Genomic DNA, 11,777 nt, shown 5'->3' on the forward strand with positions numbered 1-11,777 from the left:
CTACATTTAAAGTAATACTTAAAAGAATATTCAACTTCAGAGTAACACAAGCTTATAGTAGGTACTAACAAGCTACAATTCTCCATTCAACCGAGTACCTATATATACATATATATATATATATATTTAAATCTTATTTTTGTAGAGTCCATCTGTGACTCTCAAAGTAAGCCCTATAGTTCATGAGGAAGTGTGTCCCTCTTAATTTCCACAAAATGCCAAAGTAAATATTCTCCATTCATAAATTTTGCCATATTCAGGGAGAACCTGAAACATTTATCCTAAAGAGCCAAACAAACTTCAGAGTTCAATTTCTTCTACCACCATCCCCCAAAACTTAAAAAAATTAAAATGAAAAGGACAGCATACCACATAGATGGGCAAAGGTAAAAAAAAAAAGCCAAGAAATGATCTTGTGAAAGACTCCTAAAGAAACCCACTGAAACACAACACAACAGTAGATCATCACAATGGTCTAACGTTGGGGTACATAGAGGACACTGTTCAATAACCAATCTTTCAAAACTAAAACTGCCCAAGAACCAAAATACACAAATACACATCCGACAGGGAATTAAAGAAAAACTGCATGCCTGCGTGCTTAGTCGCTTCAGTCATGTCCCACTCTGCCCTATGGACCATGGCCTGCCAGGCTCTTCTGTCCATGGGATTCTCCAGGCAAGAACACTGGAGTGGGTTGCCATTTCCTTCTCCAAAAGAAAGATTATACACCTTCAATAACAAAACTTCAACTAACTGCAGAATTCAAAAAGAGTCCTTTACAGTACAATTCTCCAGCTAACAAGGATACTAAAATACTACTTTAAGCAGAATCTTTATGAAACTTTAACAGTTTGAGGTGGAAATTATCCCCAAATATATCACAGCACCTCCTTCGGTTATTGCAACCAATGTTTTTCTAACTGTGTTCAGAGCTTCCTATACCCCTGCACCAACATGAAGACTCCTGGGCCCTACCTACAAATCCTGATTCCATAGGTCTGGAGTGGGGAGCAAGACTCTGCACACTTCCACTCGCTAATGCTTGAAAACTCTGTCAGAAGGGGATAAATACAGAAAGATACAGGATGCTCCTGTGATGCAGGCCCCTCACTGTGAACCTGGCCTGCGGGACTGTGATGTAACAGGGTGACCTCAGAGCTCAGTCAGGTCTCCAGGGCACTTGCCCCCACTCTAGAGAGACACATAGGCTCTGATGCTGACCTCCTGCAGCCCGCCTCTTTCCCCATCACTAGCAGCCCCTTCTCCCTAACCTGGGGGCCATCTTTCAAAGTTACTCTGGTCTCAATTCAAACACAGTCTTAAAGACCAGAACCCTGTGCACACCAGCGGCTCCGTGTGCAAAGGAGAGGGGGAGGCGGGATCCAGGCTCCAACAGGCCCACAGACCACAGTCTCTGCGATGGCTACACTCTCTGCCATGGCTAAGGGGGCAGCTGAGACCTCTTTCTGGGCAAACGCTCTACTCCTGTGTCTTGCTACACAGTGTCCAGTCTAACACCCGCTCCTGTGCCCTGCTCCACAGTGTCTCGTCTGATACCCACTCCTGTGCCCTGCTCCACGGTGTCCAGACTGATACCCACTCCTGCATCCTGCTACACGGTGTGCAGACTGATACCCATTCCTGTGCCCTGCTCCACGCTGTCCACTCTGATACCCACTCCTGTGTCCTGCTCCACGCTGTCCACTCTGATACCTACTCCTGTGCCCTGCTCCACGGTGCCCACTCTGATACCTGGTCCTGTGCCCTGCTCCAGTTACCACTCTGATACCCACTCCTGCGCCCTGTTCCATGGTGTCCAGTCTGATACCCACTCCTGTGCCCTGCTCCACACTGTCCAGTCGGGATGAGACGTCCACACGTTTGCTGGACGATGAGTAAACAGGCGAGGGAAATCACATCGCGGCTTGTCCTGCACAATCTCTGACTCGGAAAAACCCAAATACCGCTGCTACTTACACTCACAAACTGGATGTCATCTTCGTTTTCCTCCACGGTTGATTCGGACGCCTCAGGCCCAGCTGGAGGGATACATTCTATTATCTATAAAGTAAGCCAAAACACGGTTATCCAGACAGCCACGGCTCTCAGGAGGCGATTTTTCCAAAGGGAATGAAAAGGCAGAGCTCTCGAGGAGACCGCCCGGAGCCCTAGTCCCCGCGACCCGCCGGAGAACAGCGCTGGCGCTGGGGACCGCAGGCCCCCGCCGGCCCCTTCTCCCGAGGAAGGAAGCCTGCCCGCGGGGCCAACGGGCCTCGGAACCCGCGCAGCGCCCGGGCCCAGCCCCGGCCCCGGGGCCAGGCCGGGCGGCCATTGTTGCCCCCGGCCCACGCCCCTGGGCCCCCAGGCTTCGGACCCAGGGTCATCGGCCCCCGGGCCGAGTCCGCACCCTCTGAGCCCGCAGCACACCCGGCCCAGCCCGCGACTCACCTCAGACCCTGGGTCTCCCATCTCCGCGACCGCCCGCCTCCCGGCACCCACGCTGCGGTCTCCGCGGCCGCCTGCCCCGCCTGGCCGGCCGTCAGCCCCGCGCCGCCGTGACCCGCTCCCGCGTGACCGCTGAGCCGCCGACTACGCCGCCGGGCCGCCGACGCCGCGGGCGTAAAGAGATGCACGCCGCTTCCCGGGAAGAGCAGCCCGCTAGGCCCGCGACGCCCAGCCTCCCTCGCGCCGCCCTGGCTTCCCGCCCCCCGCGCGCAAAGACCGCTGGGAACTGTAGTTCGGGCCAACTTCCCCCGCCGCAAGGGCTGCTGGGAAATGTAGTTCCTCCCACACAGAAACCTCCCGAAGAGGCAATGGAACAGCGCGAGGAAAAGACCCTAACCTTTGGAGGGGAAAAGATCCCTCGGCGCTCCTTGATGCTGACGTCACTGGCGCTCGCCCGGCGGAGGACTGGCTGCGTCCTGTTTCACAGGAAAGGAGAGCGACGAGGATGGAGAGCAGGGCATGGGCGTGGGTTCTGTGCGGTTGTGGAAGCGAAGCTCACTGATAAGTCTTAACCTTCAAGGCTGAGTGTTAATGCAGCACTAATTTATCAGTAGTTTTTTCTTCGACGGGTCGGAAATCTGGCTGTTTAGCTGAAGACTAAGATCAGAATAGAAATCTGGGGGAGCCTTACCCTGATCACCTGTTCACCATGTCAGCCACCACTCAGCCTGTATTGACGCACCTGAGGAGGAAGGCTAGGGTTGACTTGAAGAAAACTGGCAAGGCTGGAGAACCCTGACTCAGTACGTCTAGGAGCCGAGGTCCGGCCAACTGTATCTTTGGGCCCTAGACCAGTGATACTATATCAAACTTTTAAAGATGTTCTCAAGTAGTAGATTAGTGAAATAGACTAGTTGACTGTTTTCCAGTGTTCACACTCAAAAAATCCTGTACAATAGTCCACTTATGTTCAGATATGTGTTCTCATTTTCTTCACTTATAGCCTTACCAAAAAGACCCACTCGAAGGTTTTGAAAAGAATTTAAGTCGGAAAATTCTTTTAAAACTTAGACGCCTTTGTTGCCTGTCTGCATGCATGCCCAACATCTGATTACCTGTTACTGGCAGTAATTATTGCTTAATTCTGTACTTCCCGAATTTCCACCATGAGTTTATGAGTTCAGTTGCTTTTATACTTCGTAAGTTTGAGAATTTGTAGAGGCAAGTTGAAAATCTGCTTGCTGTGTTTCTCAAAAGTTGTATGTGAAGTAAATATTTCTAAAACTTTTAAATGTCTACACAAAACTTAGAATTCTTCTAATGTGCTTTGGAGAGTTCAGTGGAAAATTCACTTTAACTGTAGGTAGGAGTTAATGCGTAAAATTTGGAAAATAAGAACCCAAGTATGAGCATAACTCTTCAATTCTTTTCATTGCAAGGATTTATCATGAGGACATAATTTAATCTGCAGGAAAACTGTCAGGCAAAATTTATTTACCACAAATTTGTAATAGCAGAAATCGGAAAACATCTAAATGTCTATTGACTGGGAATGGAATGGTTAAACTTTGGCATGTACTTGGCTGAGAAGTTAAAGAACCTGCCTGCAATGCAGGATACCTGGGTTCCATCCCTGGGTTCTGAAGATCCCCAGGAGAAGGGAATGGCTACCCACCCCCAGTATTCTTGTTTGGAGAATTCCAATGGATAGAAGAGCCTAGCTGGCTAAGTCAATGAGGTCACAAAGAGTCTGACAGAAGGAACTGAGCCACTAACAATTTCACTTTTACCAACATAAGAATGGGACAGGCCGGGACCCTTTGTTGCAGTGCTGCACTGCTTGCAGCTCGACATGCTTCTCTTCCAGCAACAGAATACAAGAAAACTAAATGGGACTAAAAATGCAAGCACAGGTAGGACAAATTCTGAACAAAAGAGACCAAGAAATGCAACTGTTACTTCTGAAGAGCCCAGAGCCAAAGCAGGATACTGTACATGCCCCCTGCACACAGCACCACTTGGGTGGGCAAACCACCTAAGCCACCCCTCCAGCCTGACCTCTGGACTCACCCCTACCCTTGAAACTGTACAAACCCCTGTGTCCTTGTCTTTTGAAGCAAAATGCTGACTCAAGAGTTAGTGATTGGGAAATGTGAAGATGTAGAAACAAAGAATAGCTGTCGGGCTAAGGAACTGGTAACAATTTAGACTATAATTCTGCCACATAGCACAGTTACTGAGCTCCCAGTTCCCTGAAGGATATAAAGACCTGATACATATTCCTAGATTGTTTTTACAGGAAGCAGCCTCCACCCCCAGATAAAAATTGCTGACCACAGGAACATAGATCCTGAACTGGGTGAAACAAAATTGGAGATGCTTGAAACTTCACCTTGGTGCCAACCAATCCAAGAACTAGCCTTGAGCTGATCACTTCCTTCTCCTTAAACACTGAGACTTCTCACTACCTCTCCCGCAGTGGGGTCGGGGAAGGATGGTTCAACACAGTCTTGAGGGCCTTAGCTCATTGTGGCCCCTTTTGCCTGGCAAAGCAATAAAAGCTACCCTTTTCTACTGCACCCAAAACTGTCTCTATGTTTCTCTCTGGCACCAATGAACAGAGGCTGAGTTCTGGCAACAGAATTTTGGGGCATCGTCTGGGATTGATTGGTGGGCAGGTGGCCCTGTGGGGCTGCTAGGCTTGATTGGACTGAGTTTTTCTCCAAGCCAGCCTCCTGGGGGGGGGTGGAGGGGACAGACGGTGGTTGGGAGACTCCTCTGGAGGCCAAATGGCCAGGCATTCCCCCACCACAGGGCCATGTCCCAATCATATCCAGACTGCCATTTTGATAGTTGGTGTATGGGGCAGGGATGGAAGATAGGAGAGAGGCTTCCCTAGCAGCTGCCAAAGCTACCTTTCCCTTGAGGACATCCTCCTCTCCTGCCCACAACAGTCCTGACTTCCTGCTGAGAAAATATTCTGAGGAAGGAGAAAAGTAGCATTTTGGATGTCATGACACCTCTGGCAGCACTTTGGTAAGTCCTCCAGCATACACTCTGAGGCCACGACCTTGTCTGTTTGGCGAACCTTATGTTCCCTTTGGAGGATTTTTTTCATCCTGTTTGTAAGGCGCCACTTGGACTAAGGCCACAGGCTTAGGAGGACTTGGAAGCCAATTTAAGCCTTGGGCTACTTGAGTTTTGGTTTTTGTTGTTTTTTTTTTTTTTTTTTTTTTTTGCTTTGTGGCTTCTGTTTGGCTGACAAGGATTTGGTTTCCTTTGGTTTTGCCAGTGAGTATATAGTAATAATTTGACTCAACATGAGAAGTGCTCCTTGAATTTCATCTGACAGACCCCCTAGAAAATTTTTGCAGACTGGTAAACCAATAATTATAAACTTATAAATAAGGAAAAAATAATTTAACATCATGTGGTCATAATATTCTTTAGGCTCCGGGAAAAATCAGTTGAGATGAAACTGTTTTGAAATTCCAAAACTTGTTCTTTTTGCATGTGCAGTTAGAGAAAGCTAGCTTGATACAATACATTTTTTCAGAACACTAACTCTCAAGAGAATAAAAACATTCTCAGAAGAAAACTTGAAGTTAACTCTTATCATGTCCTTGAAGTACAAACACAGCCCAGATTTCCTGGGACGTCAGCCTTGGGATACTTATTAGAACTTCAAGCCAAGAGGGGAAAACAATTTTAAATCAAATATGTAAATTTGACTATTCTGTTATTTATAAACTAATACATTTAATTACAACGCCTGATAAAAATATAAAAAAATGAAATGAGATCTCTGTCTGGATATATGTATCTCTCAGTATGTTTCTTTGTCTTTGGATAACATTGCTGAGGTTAATGTGTAAATGAGCTCCACTTAATTGGCTTAAAGAAAAGTAAGTGCTTACAAATGAAACAAATCTAAATTTACCTACTTGTGTCTTCTTGAAAGAGAGAAACTAAGGATGCTTGCATTTATTAAACATGTCTTCTGCCACTTTGAGAAAAGAATTTATGCTTTTGGAAAATGCATGTTTTAGAGGTTACAGAACATGTTCTTAAGTTTGCTAATCAGAGAATGCCCATATGACAAACAGTTCACAATTGCTTTCTTCTTGTTTCTCACTGGAGAGAGGGTTTTTTTTTAAAGTGTTAAAAATGACAACACATAATTACAGCTACCAAAATGATGAGGGAAACATTTCACTATGTAAAGGAAGCAGGAAGTGAAGTGAGAGTCACTTAGTTGTGTCCGATTCTTTGGGACCCCATGGACTGTACATCCCATGGAATTCTCCAGGCTACTGGGGTGGGCAGCCTCTCCCTTCTCCAGGGGATCTTCCCGACCCAGGAATTGAACCTAGGTCTCCCGCATTTCAGGCGGATTCTTTACCAACTGAGCCATCAGGGAAGCCCATGGAAGCAGGAGACGGCTGCAAAAGAAGGTATGAGGAACAGAATTACATTTTAAGGGAAAAGGAAATAAATCTGACTTACAGGTGGCTGTTTCTGAATGGACAAATGAAATAAGGGATACAGAGAGTGATAAAAAGTTTTGTGGAAAGTGGACCCCAAGAAAAGTATTTTGTATATGATACAAGTTTTCTTAAGATATTGAACCACCTTTGATAACAGACTGTAAGTTTCTTTACCTCTTAAGTGATCTCTTCTATATTTACCTTTGAAATCTTTCATTGTTACTTTGGCTGAATGAGTAACTACAGTTTCACAGTGACCTATGATCCTGTCTCACTGAATGTTCTAAACTCTATATTTTTTTATGAAACTTCCTAAGACCAAATTCTAATAAAGTTCGTTTGACCTCTAGCTAACTTTGGGATGCTTCAGTGGCATCCCAATGTGCTCAGTCACTCAGTTGTGTCTGACCCTTTGTGGCCCTATGAACTGTAGCCAACCAAGTCCCTTTATCCATGGAATTTTCCCAGCGAGAATATTACAGTGGGTTGCCACTTACTACCCCAGGCGATCTTTGACCCAGGGATTGAACTTGTGTCTTTTGCGTCTCCTGCATTGGCAGAACTGGCAGGTGGGTTCTTTACCACTAACACCACATGGGAAGGCCCTAGGCCGCTCAAAGATAGATATTAAACTAATTAGGTTCATTTGGTATGTTAAAAGGCTTCCCTGGTAGCTCAGTTAGTAAACAGTCCGCCTGCAATGCAGGAGACCCTGGTTCGATTCCTGGGTCAGGAAGATCCCCTAGAGAAGCGATAGGAAGGTACGTGGGAAGTGAAGTGAAGTGAAGTGAAGTCACTTAGTCGTGTCCAACTCTTTGCGACCCCGTGGACTGTAGCCTACCAGGCTCCTCCCTCCATGGGATTCTCCAGGCAAGACTACTGGAGTGGGTTGCCATTTCCTTCTCCAGGGGATCTTCCTGACCCAAGGATCTAACCCAGGTCTCCCTCATTCCAGGCAGACGCTTTAACCTCTGCGCCACCAGGGAAGCCCTAGGCACATGGGAAGTACTGTCAAATAAGTAACAAATCTTCTCAGGTAATACTGTATGGTAAATGTTGCCAGTACAGATAATCTAGAAATTGTACAGAATTCATAAAGATCTTCGGAGAAGACAATGGCAGCCCACTCCAGTACTCTTGCCTGGAAAATCCCATGGGTGGAGGAGCCTTGTAGGCTGCAGTCCACGGGGTCGCAAAGAGTCGGACACGACTGAGCGACTTCACTTTCACTTTTCACTTTCATCCCTTGGAGAAGGAAATGGCAACCCACTCCAGTGTTCTTGCCTGGAGAATCCCAGGGACGGGGGAGCCTGGTGGGCTGCCGTCTATGGGGTTGCACAGAGTTGGACACAACTGAAGCGACTTAGCAGCAGCAGCAGCATAAAGATCTTGTATGTCTTGGTAAAATGTTTTTCGTCATAATTCTAGTTACTGTCCTAAAGTGCTACGTGTCACAGCAGTAACCAAGGCACTTTTGTCAATTGCATTGTAGTCAGATTTTATGTATGTCTTCTCGAGCCTTTCTGTCATTATAGATAGCTATTGTTTCACTCTGATGCCTTAGAAAAATACTACCTCTTCAAGATTTATAGAAAGGACTTTCAAATTAAAATTAACTAGATAAACAACTTTTGTTATTAACAGTAAGCTAGTATCACATTGGAATTTGGTTTTCTCTGTTAAGAATACAAAATTTTCTTGGAATATGACTTTTGATAACAGACTATGTAAATTTCTTTGGCTTTAAATGATCTATATTTTTAAAAAATATTTTGTTACTTTGATAAAGTAAATGAGTACCATTTCACAATGATTTATGAGTATTATGACACATATAAATAAAGTTCATTCTGCTTCTACAAATAATGATGGTCAGACTTTTGCTATCCTGATGTCCTTAAAACATGACAACAGTCTACTCCTAAATCAGTGAATTTTAAATGAATAGACAATAGCTATAACTTTAAAAAAAATCAAGGCTTTGAGAAATCCAAGATGGTGGCTTAGCTTTTCCTGGCTCCCTAAAAAACCTCAGTTTCTATTGGATGGATTAAAGCCTTCCCTGGCTACAGGGCTGATGCTTTCACAGTGAAAAGGAAAAGGTTACAAAATATGTTTCCCACCCGGAATATAGGTTCTACAATCCAGTGATCAAGACAACCACTTCACTGGACAAATCATACAAACATTAACAAAAACTTTACAAACCTCTTGAAATTATCACTGTCACTACCATCCTTAATCATGAGACAAGGTTGACAAAACTAATAGGAAAAAAAACTGGACTCAAATGGAACAAAGATTAACTATATGGGATTAAATGGACAGTTAAATATGATTATAATTTTTATGACTTGTCTGACATACTACTGGCTTCTAATCTTTGTTTTTCAGATGTTGAAAAGCCCTTTTCTACAAGCTACTTATGATTTACAACAATTTGGTAATGTACACCTCTGGGTAAAATTAAAATATTTTCCTTTTCTGTCTATCTGGTTCCTCCAGAAATTGGAGATTCTTCAGTTCTGAGCAAACTTATGAACCTAATGAAATGGATTGTCTCTTGACATGTGCAAGAATCTAGATATTCTGGATATCTAAAAAAGAGATATTACAGGCAAAATCTGAAGGCAAGCCATGGGCACGGCTTTCTTGGCCTTGAGAGGCCTTTTAAAAGTTTACTCAAGATCCTAATGAAAGGCTCCAGTGCAGCAGCCAACTTAGAAGAGCCCATATGAGCAATTATATGAATGATCAGGCCACATTTGTTGAAACCAGACTTATTTTGAATGAATAAGCGTTAATTTGGCTGGATTTAGCAGAAAGGAGAAGGAAATGGCAACTCACTTCAGTATTCTTGCCTGGAAGATCCCATGGACAGAGAAGCCTGGCAGGCTACAGTCCACAGGGTCACAAAGAGTTGGACACAACTGAGTGGCTTCACTTCAGTAGAAAGAATGGTCTAGAGGGGAAAATTATGTCTCATAATACTCCATAATATACATAGTATACCTTCATTGATATTAAAGTTTTCTATCTACTGAGGCTTAGTATTTATTATCTATGTCCAAGATGGTTCCTTGGTGCTCTGTTACATTATTACAAAGCTTAGTTGAATTAGCAGAATAATATTCTAAGCTTTTCTAAACGTGATCATAATAATCTATATTTGAATAAAGATCAGCTGTCCTGTGAACTACAACTAAGAGACTATACACACTGAAAAAGACAACATTTAAAGGATGGTCTCCAAACTAGATAAAAGAACGTATATCAAGTATTCTTAACTAGTACATATGCAACAAAGCTGGAGGGAACTGACCCTTGAATTCACATTTCCCATTCAAGAAGGGCCTCTGCACTGGACTGTCTAGACAACAATGGAATACAGGCATGAAATACTGAGAGAGTCAATTCCTAGGCAGGTTGATGAGAAGTCCAGGGGTCCCCAAGGAGAGAGGGATTTGGGATTCTCAAGGAGAAGACAGGGGTCTGGAATTCTCAAGGAGGATGAAAGGACGAATGTCTTGTTTTTTCTTTTTCTCTCTACATCCCTTAGTCTTAGCCACATGAAATAGTTTTTTTCTTTACACTTGGAACTGATGTCTACACAACAAACAACTCAGTTTAAACTCTGTACTAGGGGTTATATAAAAACAATGTATCCTGCCTGAGCACAGTTTCTCCTTCCTGAAAACCTTCTGACTAATCCTGGTATCTCAGAATGTATATTATGGGAGTAGGTCTGGTTCAGTCCAGTTCAGTTCAGTCGATCAGTTGTGTGTGACTCTTTGCAATCCCATGGACTGCAGCACACTAGGCCTCCCTGTCCATCACCAACTCCTGGAGATTATGCAAACTCATGTCCATTGAGTCCATGATGCCATCCAACCATCTCATCCTCTATTGTCCCCTTCTGCTCCCGCCTGCAATCTTTGCCAACATCAGGTCTTTTTCAAATGAGTCAGTTCCTTGCATCAGGTGGCCAAAGTATTGGAGTTTCAGCTTCAGCATCAGTCCTTCCAATGAATATTTAGGACTGATTTCCTATAGGATGGACTGGTTGGATCTCCTTGTTGTCCAAGGAACTCTCTAGAGTCTTCTGCAACACCACAGTTCAAAAGCATCGATTCTTTGACACTAAGCTTTCTTTATACTCCAACTCTCACATCCATACATGACTACTGGAAAAATCATAGCTTTGTCTAGATTACTTTGCTAAAGTAATGTTTCTGCTTTTTAATAAGCTGTTTAGGTTGGTCATAGTTTTTCTTCCAAGGGGCAAATGTCTTTTAATTTCATGGCTGCAGTCACCATCTGCAGTGATTTTGGAGCCCAAGAAAATAAACTGTTACTTTCCACTGTTTCCCCATATATTTGCCATAAAGTAATGGGACAGGATGCCATGATCTTAGTCTTCTGAATGTTGAGTTAAGTCAACTTTTTAACTCTCCTCTTTCACTTTCATCAAGAGGCTCTTTAGTTCTTCTTTGCTTTCTGCCATAAGGGTGGTGTCATCTCAATATCTGAGGTTACTGATATTTCTCCCGGCAATCTTGATTCCAGCTTGTGCTTCATCCAGCCCGGTATTTTGCATTATGTACTCTGCATATAAGTTAAATAAGCAGGGTGACAGTATACAGCCTTGAAGTACTCCTTTCCAGATTTGAAACCAGTCTGTTGTTTCAAGTCCAGTTCTAACTGTTGCTTCCTGACCTGCATACAGATTTCTCAGGAGGCAGGTCAGGTGGTCTGGTATTCCCATCTCAAGAATTTTCCAGTTTGTTGTGATCCACACAAAGGCTTTGGCATAGTCAACAGAGCAGAAGCAGATGTTTGTCT

At 44.2% G+C, this 11,777-nt stretch overlaps 1 protein-coding gene across 5 annotated transcripts in view; it reads right to left on the bottom strand.

Moving 5' to 3' along the window:
* ZNF451 (zinc finger protein 451) overlaps positions 1-2,706 on the bottom strand; it is a 98,527-nt gene extending 95,821 nt beyond the window's left edge. For all 5 annotated transcript variants that reach the window (XM_027959110.3, XM_027959108.3, XM_027959109.3 and 2 more), the window contains exons 1-2: positions 2,452-2,706; positions 1,981-2,064 (exon numbers count right to left, since the gene is read on the bottom strand). In XM_027959110.3, the coding sequence (XP_027814911.2) occupies positions 1,981-2,064; positions 2,452-2,472 (105 nt within the window). In that variant the 5' untranslated portion in view covers positions 2,473-2,706. The remainder of the gene's footprint in view (positions 1-1,980; positions 2,065-2,451) is intronic.
* Between the last annotated feature and the right edge of the window lie 9,071 nt (positions 2,707-11,777).

This window comes from Ovis aries, chromosome 20 (assembly GCF_016772045.2).
Source record: "Ovis aries strain OAR_USU_Benz2616 breed Rambouillet chromosome 20, ARS-UI_Ramb_v3.0, whole genome shotgun sequence".
Lineage (NCBI taxonomy): Eukaryota > Metazoa > Chordata > Mammalia > Artiodactyla > Bovidae > Ovis > Ovis aries.